Genomic DNA, 22,672 nt, shown 5'->3' on the forward strand with positions numbered 1-22,672 from the left:
CATTTTACTGAATGAAAAAATATATATCTTTGTGGTCAATCTTCATGGAAAAAAATAAATAAGATCGAAGGCAATCATGGTACCAATAATGTATGTCCTTGAACCGATTATTTTTAAATCGCACACAGAAGAGGCTATAAGGATAATTTAGTTGCTAATGGCAGCCTGCAGTACCCTGGTCGGCCTTCAATTTGAGTTACTTAAAGAGAGGGGGCAACACTGACCTAGCCTTTAACGTCATTCCTGGAGTGGCTAAAACTGCGCATGTTATGTCTCCATGAGACACCATCTTAACTGACTTAATTTCACATAGGAATGAATGGTGTCACCTGATCGATGGCTTTGTCCATTCATGTAAACAGTCATTGGGCAATAGTGAGCGCTATTACCATCAAGTAGGCATTAATTTTGCTAGGGTGTTGTGGACAGGGGTGGCAGATGGGTGTAATCCCATGACTCTCTATCAGAAGGTTGTGTGTTTGATCCCAGTGGTGGATCTTTGTTTTTTTGTTTGAACCCTATCCCAAACCTTAAGGCTTACCTTAACCATTCTGAATGGGTGCCTAAACTTTATGTTTTAACCCTATCCAAAACCTTAACCCTTAAAGGAGAAGTTTACCCAAAATACAGAATCTCCCAAGTGATTCCATACATTGAAACTAGTTCAGTGGAGTTTGCCCTCTCCCCATCTCTCTGCCTGTAGTGCTGTACTGAAACAGCTGCAAAAACGGGACACATGACGTTGCTGGATGCTGACCTCGCTCTGATCCATTGCCTGTGAATTCATGATTCGGATATCTATGAAGTGTGGACAAATTCATTATTTTATTTTTTTTACTTGTGGCCGAATTAGCTATTTTTGTCAAAAGTACTATCGGTTTTGAGTCAGAAAATTGGTACTTTTCCACCCCCCCCCCAAATAAAGGAGAGCCGCACACTCTAGGAGCTCAGATGCAATAATTTAATAACCTAATAACCAACGTTTCGACAGACAAGATGTCTTCATCAGGGTATAAATGATGAAGACAGCTTGTCTGTTGAAACATTGGTTATTAGGTTATTAAATTATTGCATCTGAGCTCCTAGAGTGTGCGGCTCTCCTTTTCTTTTTCAAGTGTTCTACTCCGCTAGCCAGCACCTCGCCTAAATAGGTGTGCGTTTCTTTCGCCTCCATACTTTTCCACCTAAAACATTATTTTATATCACAATTTTATGTAGCCATCTGCCACAGCAGCAGAGATGGGTAACAACTGCGCATGTACGCCCTCATGGGGGAGACCCTGCTATGTGAAACATCAAGATGCCCTTATATGGAGCTTGTTGTCACAGATTCTTCCTAGATTCCTGCCTTTCTAGGGAGTTTTCCCTAGCCACCGTTTGATTGATTGATTCAAGTTTTTGTGAGGGGAGAAGGAGCTAGTGCGAAAGTTGATAGAGTTAGGCATATCACAGGTATGAGTGTGTGTAGCAAGCACTTCAGCGACAATGCATATGATTGAGATATGTAATCTGAAATTATGGAGAAAGAAAACCGAAGGATACTAAAAGATACAACCATTGCTACTGTATTTCCATGGACTGGATCTGGCGCAGTGCCAAAATGCAAAGACGCTTTTGAGAAGAGAACGTGACAAAGCAAGCTTGCACAGGTATGTAGCCAGCCTGATTATTGAAGTTTGAGGTGTTCTTATTGTGTTATTACCATTGCACCATATCATATAGACATATAGGCCTAGGTGCTCTAGAGGTTAGCATATGTGCCCTATGTATTTATGATGGGGGGGGGGGGTTGAGAGACAGTAGACATTGTGTCACCTTACATTGCAGAAAAGAGTATCCTAAAACCATTGTGATAAATAAACATAGGTTATATAGTGTTTTGGGCTAATGTGAAAACATAAACCCACTAACGGTCCCGCTCATAGAGATTTATGATAAGCAATCATTCAATAAAGTAAATTTAGCTACTTATTCATTAAATAACTCTCAATTTTGCCCAGCTGGAACAGGGTTGCGTCACCAATTAATTTTTGGAATACAGATTTTTTTTCCAGGACACCAGAGTTAATGTGGGGAGCAAAGTCCCCATGGTCGCAAAAGCAAACGTACCTCTCGTCATCATCATTATGTTCCTCTATTTCTGTAGGAATTGTCGTCACGTATTCAAATTCTCTGCAGCACAAACATTCCTAATTCGTGGCATTGGAGCACAATTGCCACAACTGCACCACCAGTCTGTGTTGATCCTGGGGATGGGTTGGGGCTTTGGTCCAGCTACTGCTGCGGCTTCGGTGGCTAGAGCGGCAGCGTGCATCTGAAGCTCAATTTGCCTCAATTCTTCATCCAAATACTCAGGCTCATATAAATACGGTTCAACAACATCATCGGTGCCCCTCCAGTAGTGAGTATTTAGTCGTCAGACATACAGTATTTGTAGGTTGTGGTTTACTTTGTATAACTAATGTGTAACACCGTCTTCACTTCTCCGCCCCCACAGCAGTGGAGATGGGTAACAATTGTGCATCTCTGAATAAGGGCATAATGTGCAGTTTCTACGTGGCAGAGAGCGCACACGCACAATTGTTACCCATCTCCACTGCTGTGGCAGTCAGCTACATCAAATAATGATGTAAAATAATCACAAATGTTAGTACTAAAAGTGATAGTATTTCTGAAAAAAATAGCTAATTCGGCTGTACGCTTTCAATAAAACAACAAATTTGTCTGAATCATAAATTCACTGGCAACGGAGCAGAGCGAGGCCTGCATCAAGCAACGTTTTTGCAGCTGTTTCAGTACAGCACTACAGGCAGAGAGAGGGGGAGAGGGCAAACTCCACTGAACTAGTTTCAATGTATGGAATCACTTGGGAGTTTCTGGATTTTTGGTACATTTCTCCTTTAACCTTCTAAATTTGACTTTAGAGCAACTTTGAAATTTGACGTTTGGAGAAACGGAACGATACTGAGCAGGAGGAGTCAGCTCTTAGAAATGTGACGTTTGGAGAAACGTGAATATAGTCTAATTCTGGAGTGAGACCGTGAGAGCTTGTTGGGCTAACCTTAGCTAGGTTTGCTAACTACCGCTCTCAAAGACTGCAGTATATAAAGTCAGAACATCTGCTGTCTCAGCCACTACCTGTCACCAAGGGAGTACCCCAAGGCTCGATCCTAGGCCCCACGCTCTTCTCAATTTACATCAACAACATAGCTCAGGCAGTAGGAAGCTCTCTCATCCATTTATATGCAGATTATACAGTTTTATACTCAGCTGGCCCCTCCCCAGATTTTGAGTTAAACGCTCTACAACAAAGCTTTCTTAGTGTCCAACAAGTTTTCTCTGCCCTTAACCTTGTTCTGAACACCTCCAAAACAAAGGTCATGTGGTTTGGTAAGAAGAATGCCCCTCTCCCCACCGGTGTGATTACTACCTCTGAGGGTTTAAAGCTTGAGGTAGCCGCCTCATACAAGTACTTGGGAGTATGGCTAGACAGTACACTGTCCTTCTCTCAAAGCTGCAGGCTAAGGTTAAATCTAGACTTGGTTTCCTCTATCTTAATCGCTCCTCTTTCACCCCAGCTGCCAAACTAACCCTGATTCAGATGACCATCCTACCCATGCTAGATTACGGAGACGTAATTTATAGATCGGCAGGTAAGGGTGATCTTGAGCGGCTAGATGTTCTTTACCATTCGGCCATCAGATTTGCCACCAATACTCCTTATAGGACACATCACTGCACTCTATACTCCTCTGTAAACTGGTCATCTCTGTATATCCGTCGCAAGACCCACTGGTTGATGCTTATTTATAAAACCCTCTTAGGCCTCACTCCCCCCTATCTGAGATACCTACTGCAGCCCTCATCCTCCACATACAACACCCATTCTGCCAGTCACATTCTGTTAAAGGTCACCAAAGCACACACATCCCTGAGTCGCTCCTCTATTCTGTTTGCTGCAGCTAGCGACTGGAACGACCTGGAAAAAACACTCAAACTGGACAGTTTTATCTCCATCTCTTCATTCAAAGACTCAATCATGGACACTCTTACTGACAGTTGTGGCTGCTTCGCGTGATGTATTGTTGTCTCTACCTTCTTGTCTTTGTGCTGTTGTCTGTGCCCAATAATGTTTGTACCATGTTTTGTGTGGCTACCATGTTGTGCTGCTGCCATGTTGTGTTGCTACCATGTTGTTGTCATGTGGTGTTGCTACCATGCTGTGTTGTCATGTGTTGCTGCTATGTTCTTGTCTTAAGTCTCTCTTTATGTAGTATTGTGGTGTCTCTCTTGTCGTGATGTGTGTTTTGTCCTATATTTTTATTTTTAATCCCAGCCCCCATCCCCGCAGGAGGCCTTTTGCCTTTTGGTAAACTGTCATTGTAAATAAGAATTTGTTCTTAACTGACTTGCCTAGTTAAATAAAAGTTAAATTAAATAAAAGGTTAGGGTTAGGGTTAGGGGTTAAGGTCAGAGTTAGAGGATAAGATTAGGGTTAGGGTTAGGGTTAGGGGAAGGGTTAGCTAACATGCTAAGTAGTTGTAAAGTAGCTAAAAAGTAGTACGCTGTTGTAAAGTTGCTAATAAGCTAAATAAGCTGTTATAGTTTATCACCTCAAGTCACCCCAGCAGCTCACTCAATGAACAAGTGCTATCTTGTCTGAGATCTTCCCCTCCTCATCCTCCTCCTTCCCTCACCTCTCATTTCATCGTCCTTTGTTCATTTAATTCTCCCACCTGGTCTCCCCAGAGATAGAACCTTCATATCCCTGAACAAAGTCTCGCCCACTCCTTCTTCCTGTGACAAAAGCCTCTCACAATCTATGGTGTACACTACCTTGACTCGCTGTGCCCCACTGTAAGGTATACTTAAGTAATTGCCTCCTAAAGAGGATAGCATTGGGTTTGTCCCAAACTGGCCAAGATCAGACAGCCTGGAGGCTTCCAATGACTCTACCACCTCTCCACCCCTAACAGACCACACACACACGCACACACACAGACACGCACACACACCCACACCAATACCACAGACACACACACCACACACACCACACATACCACACACACACACACACACACACACACACACACACACACACACACACACACACCCATACCACACACACCCACCACTCACACCAAACACACACACCCCTCTCTCTCAGTGTTGGAGTGTTAATCAGTCCCAGGGACAGGGGGACATCTGCCAGCCATGAGGAGATCATCCATGCAGGAATGTGATCAGAGATGGAGCTCCCTGACAACCCCAGCAAAAAACACTGAGATCCTAGAGCTCAAAATAGTGTGTGTGTGTGTGCGCGCACACGTACAGGACTGCAGTCTAAGAACCCACTGATCCAGCCCACCCTGCTCTCCTCCTCTCATCTCCTGAGAGAGATGCCTTCCGCTGTCTCTCTTTCTTCTCCAATTTGTATTATAAGGGACAAGGGAAAAGCAAAAAGCTGTGAAGAGAGGCAGAAAGGGAGGATGTTTGAACTGGAGCGCCGATGAAATCCAATTTAACTGGATATATCTCCAGAGCATCCAAAGAGCTTGTGTCCCTTCATGGGTTGTTAAGTTCTGCTCTCTAGTGAGCTTGGGTTAATGAGTGAAATATGTGGACAGAAACCAAGGCTGCATCCCAAATGGCATCCTATTCCCTTTATAGTACACTACTTTTGACCAGGGCCCATAGTGAACTATATAGGGAATAGGGTGCTATTTGGGACATATCCCAATACCATGTTTTCTTTCTCTTTCCACCTCAGCAGCAGGATGTATCACAATATCAGCTTTGCGCCGACATTGACCCCATTGAGAAATAAGGAATCTCGATGACGCACTTTTTAATGCAGCTTTTCAATTTTGATTTCACAGCACTTTAGAGAAGTCTTCCCCTCCCTTGATTCCCATGGAGACCCAGTCCATGTTGATGGGAAATACTGTATCTCCATGTCCACCCACTCCTTCTGGCTTTAATAAAATCTGGTCAAGGCTTTGCTTGGTGGCCCGGTGTATTTCCTGCTCACTCTCTTCAGTTGGTTGGGGGTTCCCTCCCTGCTAGTAAGTCTGGGTTACAAAACAAGAAGAGCGTGTGCTCTGAGTCTGTAATGTAGGACTTATGTCCAAGTCATGCTGTCATGGCCAAGTGCTAAGCCTGAAAAGTAGGCTTTTTTTAAATAAAAGTGTTCAAAAGAGTATGGATACTTACATGGCTTTGTGGTTTTGTGTGATTATGTTATTCAGCAAGGATAGTTACTAGATAGATATCTCATATTATGCAGTCAAACCTCTTCAATCTTCATTTTCTTCTCTATAATGGATTTTAAAATCATATTGATAGCCATATGTTTCTGAGTGTGGCACACCTCTGTTAGCAATTAGTTTTCAGCGAGGGAGTTGTCATATTTTTCAGATGACATGTTTACTCCTACCCCCCCAAACGTTCCACTTTCCCATTCATCTTTAAATCTAAAAGGCTTAAGCTGCAATACAGTATGTTTTGTTTCTTATCTGCAGTTATTATAAATGGCTCCAAAGGTAAACAACAATCCATCATTGTCGTGCCTTGTGTTTTGTTTTTGTTCGTGTTTGCTGTCATGCTGTACTCAGTGTGGAAAATCATGCTTAATTTGTCTAGGGGTTGTGCTTTTCCTGCCCGTTTCCTTAACAGAGGGAATGAGGGGGAAGAACTCCCCTCCCACTACTACCTTCCTCCCTCCCTTTTTCCTTCCACCCTCCCTCCCTCCCTCTTTCCCAAACCCTGCTCATTTTTGGCAGTTCCTCCTTCCTCCTTTTTTCTCTCTCTCTCTCTGAGAGGGATTGTATGACACCTTTTCCTGCTGCTGGCAGAGAGAGTGGAGACCGGGAGGGAGAGGGAAAGTCTGTTATTCAGAGAAAGTTGCCACCTCTTCCCTATAGGCTTCTCTACATGCTCCAGGACTGGAGAACAGTAGTAGTCACACACAGGGAATCGGCAAGATTGACAAAGTCAGGATTGCTTGTTGTGTTGATTTTCCCAACCTGGAGGCGAGAAGTAGACTGTTTTGACTGAGGATAGCATTGAGCCTTACCTTATCTTGACAGGAATTAACTTTCCTAAGAGGACACCTTGACAGCACTACTTACTTGGTGAGTGTGACAACCCGTCTGTGTATGTACAATAACATATAAACCTCAACGAGGTATTTATAGAACTGTATTTACAATGTAAAGGCTGTAACTTTTTGCGGGGGGGAGGGGGGGTTGGGGGGGTTCTACTAAGCTATATGGAATTTTTTTAAGAAGGTCTTACCAAGGATCATTTTGCTATTTCATTTTGAATTTTAAGACCCTTTGAAGTATCCAAAAAAAATCCTGCTATTAGCCCATACAAATGCATTGAATAACAGATTCACTACATGGAACAACAGATAGTCCCCAAAAAATATCAAAAGGAAGTCTGTTCTGAAGTGTCTGTCCTATATCTGAGGGATATAAGAAAGATCAGGAAACATTTGTATATATGTATATATATATTTTTTTACATGTATTTAACCCCTTATTTTTGGCACTAAACAGTCTCTATATATACATACTTCCAATCATTTTTGTCAACTGGTATCATATTAGTGTGTAGCCCAAACTGTTCGGACTCTACAGACAGAAGTTGGCAGAACTGCTGTACCTACTTCAGACGAGTCCCAAGACGCTTGTGGGGGGTCGTAGAGCAAAACGGAGAACACCATCGTGTTCGTGAAAGTCTCATCTTTCCAAAGAAGGGTCATAATAGTTTGGGAAGACTGGTTTCGGGATGTCTCATGGTCTTACAAACACCGCTCTAGCTCTGTCACCTTTCACCGCAGATGTGGAAGTGCAACATAGGCGGATGCGGTGGATTGAGATGCATCTAATGCAAAAACGGATATCTCTAGCTTAAACTGTGATTTTTATGGGGATTTTTTTTATTATGCTAATTACATTTCCATGGGGTTGCGACCTGTGGTGTGTGTCTAGTTACAGTGGGGTTTCAATGAGTGCCTGCTGTTTCATGTTTTGAAGCCCTCTTGTGGTTGCACAAGTTTGGGAACACTGTAAAAACACTTTTAAACTGTAATGACGACTAGAGGTTCCCATCCATTCAGTCAGTACACTCAGTAGAACACACAGCTATAGGTTCCAGCACTGTGTGTTGTACCTTGTTTTCTTCCTTCCGGGAAAAGTCTTTACGTGATTCAGGCTCATTCATAGGGGTTATACTGTTCTTGTTGGATTGTCTTCAAGAGAAGCAATGCTCACCCTTGAGCATCTCAACAAGTGTCTCAACAAGAGCTACAGTATGAAGTGTGTGTGGTTACAACATGTATCTGATGGATCAGTGCCAGAGAGCAGGGCTGATGCAGCAAGAGTCAATGAGCATTCCCTGGCTGGTCCGTTTTCCTATGCAGCTAGCTGCACAGTGGCTAACCTTGCGGTGATAAATTACTTTTGCTTCAATAAATACAAACATCCTGCCGCGTTCTGTATTTTGATGAGGGCCTCGTCAACAGCGTAATACGATCAGGGGGATCCGAGGTGAGAGCGTCATGCTTCACTAATGTGCAGGCCTCCGTTTCGTCAACATATAGGGGTCCTGTGTGTGTGCGTACGTGTGTGTGGGGGGGAATAATGATTTTGTCTCACACACATACACATGCACACACCGTCTCCACTGGAGTGCTGTGGTCAGCTCCTCTTATCAGTAGGAGATAGCCATTCTCAGAGGTCCCCTCTAATTAGCATATCAGTGGCCAGGCTGTTTGCTGTGCCTTGCTTTGTCAATCTGATAAAGTGACAGATAACAGGGGATAAGTGTGAATGCCTTTAACCCTCAAGCATGTTTGAGACAGTTGACTTGTATCTGACCTCTCCCAGCTATGTTCCCCACCATCCTCTTGTTCTCCTCAATCTCACTGCCCCATGTTTTATCACTGGGGTTTTTGCCTTATCTGTGGCTTCTAATGAGTCACAGGTCAATCCTTGACTTGAAACGCTTGTCTGAACTCTAAACCAGTTGCCTGGCCCTCTGCTGCACAGGAGACAACAGAGTGCCTCAGAGTGCTTTCACAGACACACATAGACCTGGATCAAGATGAGTGGTGTATTTTACGAGTGGTGTATTTGCTTTATTACCACTACCATCCTGTAATGGTGCCTTGGTATCCCCATTTAAGCCATTGCCTTGGTCTTGCCATTCTCGCCTAGCAGACACTGATAGAGTAACTCACATCCGACAACTTCTTAGGGTGAGTGAAACATTACTCTCCCATTTGTGTTGGTATAATGGTTGGTTTGTTGTGTAACATGAGAGAGAGTTTGAGACATGCTAGCTAAATGAAGTGGGGCATACAGCATATCATATGTTGTAGACCACTAGCCATTAGATGTTGTAAAAGTGTTTTGAAAGAGACGCAAAAGCTATGAACTGCCTCATCTAATCTATTCAGATGTAAAGCCAACAAGACTGCATTCGATTCAGATTTCGCCATTGACAAATAATAGGTTGATGATGGATTTATCTCTGAAGCTGTGTTTGGCAAGACTCCTACTAAAACCACTGCTGTCTCATAAAGGCTCAATGCTTTCTAGTGAAGGCTTCTCCCTGGTCTCCTCAGATTTAGGGGGATGTTTGACATGCTAAATCCACTAGGGTTTGCCTAAGCCTCCCCTCTCTCTCTGTACTTCTCTCTCTGTACACACACATGTGAATGTCCAAGAACATAAAATAAGCCCTGGATTTAAGGTTGAATTTGTGTAAACTTTACATGGGAATCTGGGGGAAGAGAGAAACCATATGGTGAAGAAGGAATAAAAAACAAGATGACAGGGTTAAGCACACAGAAACTGGTACAGTGACGTCTGTAAAGTATCTCTAGTATTCATTGATTACACATTAAATAAGAGACACTGTACTCAGAAGCTTAATCTTATGATAAAATCATAGTTTAGGTCAGTTATCAAATATTTATGTACTACACCAAACAAGTCATTTGTCATGCTCAGAAAATACTGTACCCTAACGAACTAAAGAATTCAAACCATACAGACTATAGATGACACCACGGACCGCTTTCCCAGAAGACTAGGCTTAATTTATGTTCGGGAAACCAGCTCTACATGTTTGTAGACAGGACATGGTTAACTATGCCCAGCCACCCATGGAAAGGGTTAACACGTTTTGTGTCATAGGGTTATCACTAGTCCTGTGTAAAGAATACAGTGTGTGGTTGTGGTCGGCTGGTGCAGGCTGGCCCAGATCGATCAGAGATCACAACTCTATTTTTGGAGCTTGAGGTTGGGGATCACCTGGGGGTTAGTGTGCTTTGAGAAAGCACAGGGGTGATTGCAAGGGAGCAAAAATTAACACACATATGGGTGTATGCACAGACACACATCCTCACACTCTCTCTCTCTCACACACACAAACACATTCTCTCACACACACAAACTCATTAAGTTCCAATTCTGAGCATAAATGTTTTGGATAGAGATGGAGCACATATGATAAAGTCGATATGGAGATAGAGCATGTGTTTTCCCTTCTGGATTTCCATAGGAGCACAGCACTCTGTCTCTGTCTACCATCAAACCCCTCAACCCCACATCTGGCCACTATTAACCCCCACCCCTATGAGCCCGTATCTCCATTACTCCCCATACCCCCACCAGCCCAATCCTCATGGGGGTAAAGAGATTGCTCTCTGGGTAATTTCTTATGTCACTAAAATACCTGCTTCGGTTTGTCACGGGTTGCAGTTACATACGCACTGAAAAACATAGAGGCTTCTCTGCTGAACCAAGTTGGAGTGGAGTTGAATTTGGCACTCTACATTTAAATGAAATCATGGCCTCACGTAGAGAAGTATGACATAAAGAAACCAAAACAACTTCCTATTGAGTACCTGCCCTGTGAATTAGATCAGAATGTTTAATAATGCCTTGACTGAGAAGAAAGTTATGGTCCTTGAAAGCTACAGTGTTAAAAAGCTGTTGTTAATTGAGTCTAAAGTCAAATTCCTAAATGATTGACTAGCCACATAGTGACAGGGACCAACCTCAGAGGCAAACGTTTTCGCTCCTATTACCAAACAGAAGCCCTTTTCCCCAGATACTTGTACACTATAAACCTCTCATAAAGTATCTAACCATGGTACTCCTCTCCACGTCTGAGAAATCACATTAACAGCCCCTGAGTAGGAATTTATCCAGGGAGTGTAGCCATAATTGAATAACAATGAGAAAATACATGAAAAAATACAGCTCCCACAAGGGAGCGAGCACGCCTGTTTCCTCACCATAATGACACACTTTGAGCCACAGAGGGAAAGGGATATTTTCGATACCTAGAATTTCTGTGCGGCCGCAATAGTTCCCTGGCACAATGGATGCTCTTTCTGTGGTTTGCCTGGCATAGGTCTTCAGTGAGTTGAAAAAGCCCAGATTTGAATTGAATTACATTTTGTTGTTTTTATACACAGATATAGCCTTGTCCAACATCTCTGGCATGGGAGATCAGAGACATAGCTGGTGTCATTTTGAGTTTGAGTGTAAAATGAGGACAATTTTCATCAACTTTGCCCCTGACAATGTTCATTAAAAAGTTCCTTGTTTCTTTGAATTTTGTTTCTGCTACTGAGAGAGAATATCTGTCTGGGATTAATGATCCATGGGATCAAATGGACCACTGAGGAGTAATTTATTCATTGTTTTGAGCACATGGAGGCAGTTTTAAGCTCAATATATTCCACTTGACTTTTGCAACTTGAATAGATACTGTATGCTGGAATTGAGAGGCCTGTAGAGCTACTGCTAGTGCTTTGATTTATTTTGTTTCCATTTTTCTCAGAAAGCCATGATGTGAGATTCTGTATGTAGCAGAAAAGCAGGTTAATGGCTATTCCCTAGATGCTCATAATCTGAAGTTGTATCACAGAGGTATCTACTGGATGGTTTTTTCCATACCTTTCCTATTTCAACAGCTTTCTGTAAAATAATTTACCATGTGGCCTCAATCACGCCAGTGTATGGTCTCCAAGGCTTTGTCTATACCTAAACCCAGCCAAGATCACCTGACCACCAACCAAGGCAGGACGGCATCCAAGTCTAGAAAAGCCTGATTGAACTTCAAGCACCAGCTCTCTCTGGGTTTTGACTAGATGGGATACAGCTTTTGTCATATTGTATTTTTTTCGTAGCAGGTTAGGAGAACTTACGCTGCAGGTTAGGATAATTTACATAGCAGGTTAGGATAATTAGGTTAAGGCTAAGAAAAGGGTTAGGGTTAGCTAAAATGCACAAAAAGAAAAAGACAGAAGCTGTATCCCTTCTAGACATGATCCTCTCCCTGTGACAGACAGGCAAAGGTCTGCGATAACGTTCCAACCGATAAACACGGACACTTTTCCTAAGAGCTAGGGCTCTGTTCGCGCTGGTGCCTGCAAAAGCATTCAGAGGGTAGGCATCTGGTGAAGGCATTTTCTATCCAGCGCGGCTGGTCTTTCTTGACGGCCGTGAAGGGTTGTAAGGGCATTTTGGAGAAAAGAGAGTGTCTTCCTTTCTTGTTTTCTCTTGACATGGGATCTTGGGGATCAAGCTTTGCTAAGTGTTGGTGCTGTTTTCCATTGCACCGTGCCCTGGCCATGGACTCGTACTGTGGGGGGGGGGAATTATTTCAGTTCGAGCCCAGTCAGACATGTGTTTGCCATCAGGTTCAGTGACACTGAGCACCAGGTGGAGCTGACCCCAAAGATGGCTGCCAGCTGAGAGTATGGGGAGCTCCACTGAGCTGAGACTCAAACTTAGAAAAAACGTTTCCTTTTCTCCTCCGAACAGCGAGCAGGATTGCCACCCAGTGAAGATGGTTTCCAAACATTACCCTTGGATTAACTTTCTGGGGGTTTTAAGTGAACCATTTTAAACTGCTCACTGGGCACAAACTGGGAGAATCCCCCAAAAATGTTGGTCTTTTTTCACCCAACTTTTAACCAAAATGCACTTACATGGCTCAAAGATTGTTTTGATTTCACTTTCAATTCACGCTCGTTGACAACGCAATCAAATACAGTTGAAGTCAGAAGTTTACATACACCTTAGCCAAATACATTTAAACTCAGTTTTTCACAATTCCTGACATTTACTTTATTTTAAGAATGTGAAATATCAGAATAATAGTAGAGAGAATTATTTATTTCAGTTTTTATTTCTTTCATCACATTCCCAGTGGGTCAGAAGTTTACATACTCTCAATTAGTATTTGGTAGCATTGCCTTTAAATTGTTTAACTTGGGTCAAATGTTTTGGGTAGCCTTCCACAATAAGTTGGGTGAATTTTGGCCCATTCCCCTGACAGAGCTGGTGTAACTGAGTCAGGTTTGTAGGCCTCCTTGCTCGCACACGCGTTTTCAGTTCTGCCCACAAATGTTCTACAGGATTGAGGTCAGGGCTTTGTGATGGCCACGCCATACCTTGACTTTGTTATCCTTAAACCATTTTGCCACAACTTTGGAAGTATGCTTGGGGTCATTGTCGATTTGGAAGACCCATTTGCGACCAAGCTTTAACTTCTTGACTGATGTCTTGAGATGTTGCTTCAATATATCCACATAATTTTCCTTCCGATGATGCCATCTATTTTGTGAAGTGCACCAGTCCCTCCTGCAGCAAAGCACCCCCACAGCATAATGCTGCAACCCCCGTGCTTCACGGTTGGGATAGTGTTCTTAGGCTTGCAAGCGACCCCCTTTTTCCTCCAAACATAACGATGGTCATTATTTACATTTTAGTCATTTAGCAGACGCTTTTATCCAGAGCGACTTACAGTTAGTGAGTGCATACATTTTTTCATACTGGCCCTTCGTGGGAATCGAACCCACAACCCTGGCGTTGCAAACACCATGCTCTACCAACTGAGCTACACAGGGCCAAACAGTTCTATTTTTGTTTCATCATACCAGAGGACATTTCTCCAAAAAGTACGATCTTTGTCCCCATGTGCAGTTGCAAACCGTAGTCTGGCTTTTTTATGGCGGTTTTGGAGCAGTGGCTTCTTCCTTGCTGAGCGGTCTTTCAGGTTATGTCGATATAGGACTCGTTTTACTGTGGATATAGATACTTTTGTACCTGTTTCCTCCAGCATCTTCACAAGATCCTTTGCTGTTGTTTTGGGATTGATTTGCACTTTTCGCACCAAAGTACATTAATCTCTAGGAGACAGAACGCATCTCCTTCCTGAGCGGTATGACGGCTGCGTGGTCCCATGGTGTTTATACTTGCGTACTATTGTTTGTACAGATGAACGTGGTACCTTCAGGCATTTGGAAATTGCTCCCAAGGATGAACCAGCCTTGTGGAGGTCCACAATTATTTTATTTTTTTCTTGGCTGATTTCTTTTGATTTTCCCATGATGTCAAGCAAAGAGGCACTGAGTTTGAAGGTAGGCCTTGAAATACATCCACAGGTACACCTCCAATTGACTCAAATTGGATTTTTCCAAGCTGTTTAAAGGCACAGTCAACTTAGTGTATGTAAACTTCTGACCCACTGGAATTGTGATACAGTGAATTATAATTGAAATAATCTGTCTGTAAACAATTGTTGGAAAAAATACTTGTGTCATGCACAAAGTAGATGTCCTAACCGACTTGCCAAAACTATAGTTTGTTAACAAGAAATTTGTGGAGTGGTTGAAAAATGAGTTTTAATGACTCCAACCTAAGTGTATGTAAGTGTATCTTCTGACTTCAACTGTATAAATCAAAACTAGATGTTGTACCAACATTTGTGCACAGTGGGTGGACATATTTGAGTTACACATCATTCTCCATTGCACACTTTTGCTTCTTATGCCTTGCTGACAGCCAGCCAGTTTTGATAAGTTGTTGAATTTGACTTTAGACTCAATTAACAACAGCTTTTTAACACTGTAGCTTTCAAGGACCATTACTTTCTTCTCAGTCAAGGCATTATTAAACATTCTGATCTAATTCACAGGACAGTCAGTCATTGTATCCTCCATCTATGAATTCGAGAGAGTTTACATTTCTTTCACCCTGTCGTTCAGCTTTATAGCAAACCAAGTGGCGGGGCTGCCGTTTTGTTGTTTGTCAAATTTAAGGAGTGGGAGTTGAGGGTGTTTGTCTGGACTGGGTTCTGGACTGACAGTACAACCGGATGTATGGGGGAAAACTTGGTTGATAAGAACAAAAATATCACACAACGTAGCGGACAGGGTTTTCCTTCATTTGGTTCCTCTGTCCTCCCAACCAAAGCAAACATTTGTCAGTCAGAAACAGAGAATGACCTCTTCCCAGGCCTCACAACACCACGTTGTTTACCTTGGCGTCAGTCTCAACACTATTTATAGTTAGGCCTTACAGTTATTTGAGACTTGGATGAACTTGTCATTGTTTTCGTATCTTGACGTGGTGTCAAGATTCACTTTTCTTACACTCTTAAGTACAAACTGATTGGCTTCAATGTGAAGTCATTGGTTGACTGATGATGCCCACCATGTGAGGACACAGGAAGTGGATTGTGTGTTCAAATTGTTTGACCTGAGGATATGAGGTCAGTTAGGAATGAATGACAGGCATTATCTGGTCACATGTGAGGTGATGTAATCTATGAGTGAGGCCATCAAAGCTGAAGCCTTCTCACGCAACATTAGCTTGGAGTGTGCCTCCATTTATTTCCCAAAAAAAGGTTATAGTACCATAAAGGGTCTTTGGCATGTCTGTGTAGGAGAACCCTGTTTGGTTTCATGTAGAATTCTACAACCACTAAGAACCCTTTGAGAACCTTTTTTTCTTAGTGTGTTTGTGTCTACTTTTTTTGTAGAGGCGTAATGATCCAATTAGCTTTTAAACTATGTAGAGGCCCTTGAAGGGACTAATATGCCAGAACATTTTCAGCACACATTCAAGGTCCCCAAAATTGCAGAAATACTGAAACATATGTGAAGAGTGTTTTTCTCTCCAGCAGTCAAAGGGCATTGCAACATCTGCTATGAAAAATAAAGTCACTTGGAGAACATGACTGAAATTTGAGTCATGGGATAGTGCGTTGAGGAAGGTGGAGAGCACGTCTGTTAATACTTTCCTCCTCAGGGTAAAACAAAAACACAGCAAAACAACAGGCCCATGTTAATTATTATTTAGATTGGCTTTAAAGGGAAAGGGGGATACCTAGTCAGTTGTACAACTGAATGCATTCAACTGAAAGGTGTCTTCCGCATTTAACCCTTTGAATCAGAGAGGTGCGAGGGCTGCTTTAATCGACATCCACGTCACCCACGTCATCGGCGCCCGGGGAAAACGAGTCTCTGGTTGTCTTTAACCACCCTTCTCAGATGCCAGAGTTCTGACGAATTTTGTTCGGGTGCATTCCACTGTGAGAAAAGAGCAGTTAGGCCCAGTTAGCAGTCCAATCATTAGCCATGACCTTGGCGAACTGGTGAAGTCACTCTGGCCTTACACTTTATTGCCCTTGAGACCAAAGCATAATATTGCATTGGAAAGCTCTTAAGACAGTATCCTATGCGGATACTGGCTGCTTTTCCTAGATTATGAATATTTTCCAATAGCAAAGCAAGGATTAGGCCTAGGTAGCCTGGTCCAAGATCTGTTTTTGTTTGGCAATTACAACGACTGTAGTTGGCTATACATACAGCACAAACAGATCTGGGACCAGGCTATAGGAATGATGTGCTGGGGAAAAGAGTACCTTGTCTGTTTAAACACAAGCTACAGTAATTGAAAAGGAAGGAAGTAAAACAGGAAGAGTGTGCGGATGGATCCCGTTTCTGTGGTCCAAAACAAAGGCTCATCGTCTCACTCCCGTGGGGACTGACTGACCATTTGACTCAGTGGCCTGGAGTGGAAAGACGCTGCCATGGCGACCACTGCCTGTGTCCCTGATAGCCCCGAACACTCTCTCGGCCCAGCATTAGTGTACATTGGGTCTGCCAACAGTCAGCAAGATCTAAATCTGCACTGGAAAGCAAAGAGGCTCTGCTAAACCAACTCAAGCTGGCACTGGGCTTTTCCTCTCAACACAAAAATTCACAGAACAGCATTTTTCACAGCCCTCTTTCCCCACCTGGCATTTAAAGAGCTGCTCATATTCTGTGAGATATACTGTGCCGGTCGGGTTTATAGACTAGGATTTCTACTTCTTGGAGACAACATGCTCTGAGGATATCACAGTGGTTTGATGTGTCAGAGATGGGATGAGACTTAAGTTTCGATGTTAAACTGTTCCAGGAAAACATCAGCCCGTGACTTTATCAGAGATATTTTATATACTTTTATTTATCCCTTGTAAGCAGCTTTGACTACTTCAAACATATCAGTGCTTAGGAGTACACAAAAACCTGGAGAGAATTCACTCTTTGTCATGTTTGATTAGAAACACCATTGACAAATCCACAAAAAAAAAAGTGTCCGTCTCCCTGCACATAATGTATTGTTATGTATTCTCCATACATCAACAAGTGCAGTGTTTCAGTGTTTAAGGTTTATAATATATTTTTCATCATTGTTGTACATGCCTTTCGGACATATGTGTATGTAAACTGTATTTATACAGTATGCACTGTATACTTATATTATTATATTATTACTTATGTGTTTGCGTATCCAAATATTAACCTTTGTACTACTGAAAGCTAAGCCTGCATCTTGTCTGCTGCCGGATTGTGTATCCCTCGGCAACAGCACAGGGCCTGTCATTGTTTGCATTGCAAACGCCTCAGTGAGTTTGGATCTGATGTAGGCTGATGGCTGTGTGAGTGTCTGTGTGTTTGCTCTTGTCTCAGGGCGGCCAAATGAACTGTTCGGCCTGAGGAGCGAAGGGCACGGGTATAGATCCAGAGAGAGAGAGAGAGAGAGCGAGAGAGCGAGAGGCTCAATCATTCAGCAACCCTCTCCACTTCCACCATGAGCTGGGACTGAAGAGTTACCTCTACAGCTTCATTTTATGGTAAGATTTATGATACAATACAAAGTGTATATCTGTCCATACTTCTTATTGCCTATCTTTATATCTTAGAGCAAGAGAAAGAGTATTGTGCTTTTTTTTAAAGAGTCAGGCATGTGCTATGAACAGCTACAATATATATCGTTGACCCATGTTTTTGTTGCATTTTTGTATCCTTTTAAAATACTGCATTAACAAATGAGTGTGAAAACAACAGCACAATATCATCGGGATTCACATTAGCGTAGAATCCATAGATTCTGAAGAGATCACCCAACAATTTTGAGGTGACAGAGAACAATGTGACTGTATGTGACTGTGCTAGAGCCAGCCATCTTTTCATACTTGAACAACATGTTTGTTCCCCTGGGAGCCATAACACAAAACACGTGTAGAATAAAAGGGATCGGAGGCTAATGCTAACATGCTAACACATCGAAAGGTTCAGGGATACTCCTATTGGCTGGGCCCCTGTGTCCCTATCTATCACCGCTTGGCTTTCCTGTGCCATGTGCCTTCCATGTCCCATGTGATGATGTCATCAAGGCGGGTCAGTGGGGGGGGGGGGAGAATAATAGCGGAGCGGACGAGAAAATGGCAGTCAGCAGGAAAGGGCTATGACAAGAGAGGGGGTTGCACAGGAAATACAGGAGAGACGCAGCAGGAACCACATGACCCTGTGGATAGAGTGTTCCCTATGGATGAATCCACCCTTTCACTCAGATTGGAAACAGGTTCTCTCTCTCTCTCTCTCTCTCTCTCTCTCTCTCTCTCTCTCTCTCTCTCTCTCTCTCTCTCTCTCTCTCTCTCTCTCTCTCGCTCTCGCTATATCTCTCTCTCTCTCTCTTGCTCTCTCTCTCTCGAAAGTGCAGGGGTAGCATAGGGGCTCGCCTTTATAGCCTAGCCTATGTAATTGACAGAAAATAAAAACAGACCACATAGGAAAAGAAGCAGGACCAGGCGTAGTACTTTTGTTGGATGGTGAGGCGTGGCACCGCAAGGTTCTCTGTGAAGGGAAACTTGAGACTTCCTGCGGAGTCTGAGGCAAGGGAGTAATGACCGGGCCAGCGAGGGCCTGCAGGAACACAATGGAGCCAAACAGAGCAACAGGAAACGCTGAGGAAAAGACTCAGAAAGCGTCACCAGGGATGAGTCAGAATTGGTTCCCCAGTGGTCTAACTTAAACCAATCAAATGACTTGCTTAAACTTAATCATTTACATTTGGTTCTGCTTTCCAGGCAGAGCTGCCTTCAGAACAAGATCAAAAAAGGAAAACTCTAATCTGTTCCCAGTGACCCTGTTTCAGTCAGGGACAGTAAAATTGTAACCAAAATAGATAGTTAAACAACAACACAGGTCCTCCAGGTCTTCACCCATTTGTTTCAGTCAGGGAAATTGAAAGGGTGAACAAACCAGGTACTGTAAAAACAACACAAAGGGCCTCGCCCACATTGATCCGGGAGGCTCGTTGGAGGAAGTGCTGTTCATTGGCTTCTGAGGAGAGAGTTGACCCCTGGCCCCTCACTGTAGAGGCCTGTCACGGCTCACAGGCAGGACCATGTGCCAAATGTGTCATGATCCCAGTTTGCGCTGTTGGTATTTGAGGACGAAACAGTGGAGCTTTTGTTTGCCACAGCTGGACCAGGAGGCCTTGTCCGCACCCACCCAAAGACATATGTGACCGACCGTCTCAATTCGGTCTTATGTAGCAAGATTAGAAATTGTGTTTTTTACATTGGATAAAAGTAGAGACTCAGAGCTAGAAAATTGTATATCATATAATACAGTTGAGGAACAATGAGAAAGTAATTCTGCTTTGAAAGTTGATAAACTTGTAACCCCACTTTTGAGAAAATATCCCTTGAATGTTATTATGGAGAATTACTGTGGTCAGTGCGTTTGGCGCAATAGCAAAAGACAAAACATCTAGTGTGGCACTAGAGGCACTCGTAAAACACTTTAACTACATTGTAGGGGAGGGGAATTATGGGGGTTTGTGGTAGCAGAAGTGTTTCGGCGGGGTGCATGAGGGTAACATGTGGGTAGCTGTGGGGTGCATGAGGGTAGCATGTGGGTAGCTGTAGGGTGCATGAGGGTAGCATGTGGGTAGCTGTGGGGTGCATGAGGGTAACATGTGGGTAGCTGTGGGGTGCATGAGGGTAACATGTGGGTAGCTGTGGGGTGCATAAGGGTAACATGTGGGTAGCTGTGGGGTGCATGAGGGTAGCATGTGGGTAGCTGTGGGGTGCATGAGGGTAACATGTGGGTAGCTGTGGGGTGCATGAGGGTAACATGTGGGTAGCTGTGGGGTGCATGAGGGTAGCATGTGTCTTTTGGTCAAATATCTTGTTGTGTCAGTTTGTTTGAGGGTGTGTGGGAGTTTCTGTGATACACGGTGGGAATAACTGACATTCATGCATACATTCATGCATACAGAACTTTGTAGTTGAGATCGGAAGGAGTTCTGATGCAGTGTGTTGTTGTTAATTGTTCTAGGTGTAAGAAAGGGCTACTGGACATTTCATCAGCATGGACGCCAAGAGGAAAGAGATGGACCTCCTGAGCAACAGCATTGCTGCCTACGCACACATCAAAGGTCAGTCAATCAATCACTTTAACATCAGTAGTTGTCACATTCCTTTTAAAGTACCATACCAGTGATGATGATAATAGCACATCTTATCATATTCTGTAGTTTCATACATGAATCAATGAACCAAAATGGCCAATGTGCCAGTCATAACAATACTGATTTAGGATACTAGCACAATTACTTTTTGACCTATTGTGGTGTTTTGTTATACTAGGTGAATTTACCAACTATCTTTTTCTGTCCTGTAGAGAACCCGGAGAGCTTTGGGCTGTACTTTGTGATCGGGGTGTGTTTCGGCCTAGTCCTCACCCTCTGCCTCCTGGTCATCCGGATCTCCTGCAAGCCCCGCACCAACATCCCGGCCTCCACACTCGAGAAGAAACACTTAAAGGACTTCAGTGAGGACGAATGTGATGAAGATAGCGAGGATGAGGATGAGGAAGAGGAAGGCGACATCGAAGCACCCGCCCCCCTGCCCACCGCGGAGATTCCAATTGGCAACCACCACAACCACAGCCAATCGGACGGGACACTGAGCGTTAACGTGTTCACTTCGGCCGAGGAGCTGGAGCGGGCACAGCGATTGGAGGAGAGGGAGCGAATCATACGGGAGATCTGGAGGAATGGGCAGCCTGATATCCTAGGTTCAGGAACAGGCACTCTAGGTCGGGTGCACTACTACTAACGCCCAGTACTACGGGACCACTGAATGGACATACTATATAGAACTATGGTGCTTTGGAATCAGGGGGTACACTGTGGTCCACACCCGCCAAAGACAGACTTAGAATCAGACCACTGGGTGGGTCAGTGCCCCTGAGGGAGACCTTACAATTCCCATGAGGGGTGTTACTCATGCTGTTGAATACAGGCAGGTCACAAGTGGCGTGCTACTTCGTTCTGGAGTGTATTCAGTGATGTGAAACGTTCTGAACGTTGCAGATAGAAATAAAATGAAAACAGCTGACACAATTCCTTATTCTACCTGACAGACAATCATATCTGTTCTACACAATAAGTTTCTATCTGAACGTTCTGTAACGTGAGATCCCTCTGAACAGGCCCCTGAAGTGTAAGGCTTGACTCTAACACTATGTGATAATGGTGTTCTGTGTGAATGTATTTCCCCCATGAACATTTGTCACCTACTATCACTGCCATAATGGCATTACACCACAAGACACCTTTGAGACCAGTTCTGCTGCTGTGTGGTCTAGGCATGTGAATGGGAACATTTATCATAATTGGAGTCTACAGTGTAGAGAAGTGCCGGAATAAAGTATTGTCCTTAGAAAAGCACTAAGGGAGCAAGGAAGGACTAACACAGCTATTGACAAATAGCCAGAGATACTGTAGGGAGTAGGGAGTAGGGACCAAGTATTTTGCAATGAGAGGTCACTTCCTTTTGTTTGCTATGGGGCCATGTTTCCCTCAACACTGGTGAGTTTACAGCGGGACAGCTCCGTGAACTGTTTGTCATTATATTAGGAAAGGATCCTCAATGCTTTAGAGTGGTCTTAGAAACCTCTGTGAGGAAATAGCTTTGCCTAAGTAAATAGAAATAGATTCAGTGGGACCATTTTTCACCTGATGTCAAGTCATTTTGGAATTGGACTGCTCAGTCTGTTCAGTTTATGGACACAGTTTTAGGCTGTTTTCAGAACCAATTACACTAAGGGAAATTAAATAATTAAAGTGTTAAACTCAAAAGGCCTTGTGGTTGTTTCTGTTACACATAATGTCTTTTAGACAAACAATGCTCTTTCTTAAAATGTCACTGGGCTATATATTTTAAATATACAATACAATATAAAGATTGTCTAGGGCTGAAATTTAACAACTGAAAAACCTCAGTTGAGCCATTTAATTACAATGGATTGTAAGGTCACTCATTGTTAATTGTTATTCATAATCAATTGCTCCCACGTGTGCCTTGAAATGCTAAATAGATATGATTTTTATAATAAAATATCTTGAACTCTCAGATTTGTTTGCTAAATGTTTTGGCAAAACCCAGTGGTCTATCTATAAGAAATAAAGTCTTATTTTATTGTCTGAAATAAAACACAGGACAAAAGGTTATT

The 22,672-nt window shown here is 43.2% G+C and overlaps 1 protein-coding gene across 2 annotated transcripts; it reads left to right on the plus strand.

Annotated features, from left to right (window-relative positions):
* Window positions 1-1,424: 1,424 nt before the first annotated feature.
* On the plus strand, window positions 1,425-22,572 carry LOC121586730 (protein eva-1 homolog B). Of its 2 annotated transcripts, none has more exons than XM_041903670.2 (4): window positions 1,425-1,649; window positions 17,834-17,997; window positions 20,492-20,591; window positions 20,837-22,572. In XM_041903670.2, exons 3-4 carry the CDS (start codon window positions 20,525-20,527, stop codon window positions 21,271-21,273), a joined length of 504 nt encoding a protein of 167 aa, XP_041759604.1. In that variant the 5' UTR covers window positions 1,425-1,649; window positions 17,834-17,997; window positions 20,492-20,524; the 3' UTR covers window positions 21,274-22,572. The 2 variants fall into 2 exon arrangements, with proteins under 2 accessions (XP_041759604.1, XP_041759603.1); XM_041903669.1 differs by lacking the exon at window positions 1,425-1,649 and adding an exon at window positions 6,816-7,133.
* Window positions 22,573-22,672: the final 100 nt, after the last annotated feature.

This window comes from Coregonus clupeaformis, chromosome 17 (assembly GCF_020615455.1).
Source record: "Coregonus clupeaformis isolate EN_2021a chromosome 17, ASM2061545v1, whole genome shotgun sequence".
Classification (NCBI taxonomy): domain Eukaryota; kingdom Metazoa; phylum Chordata; class Actinopteri; order Salmoniformes; family Salmonidae; genus Coregonus; species Coregonus clupeaformis.

Excerpts from the sequence above, each read along its gene's own strand:
- LOC121586730 (XM_041903670.2), top strand. The coding sequence starts at position 20,525 with ATGGACGCCAAGAGGAAAGAGATGGACCTCCTGAGCAACAGCATTGCT. Across the intron at positions 20,592-20,836 it reads TGCCTACGCACACATCAAAG|AGAACCCGGAGAGCTTTGGG; the intron begins GTCAGTCAATCA and ends TCTGTCCTGTAG.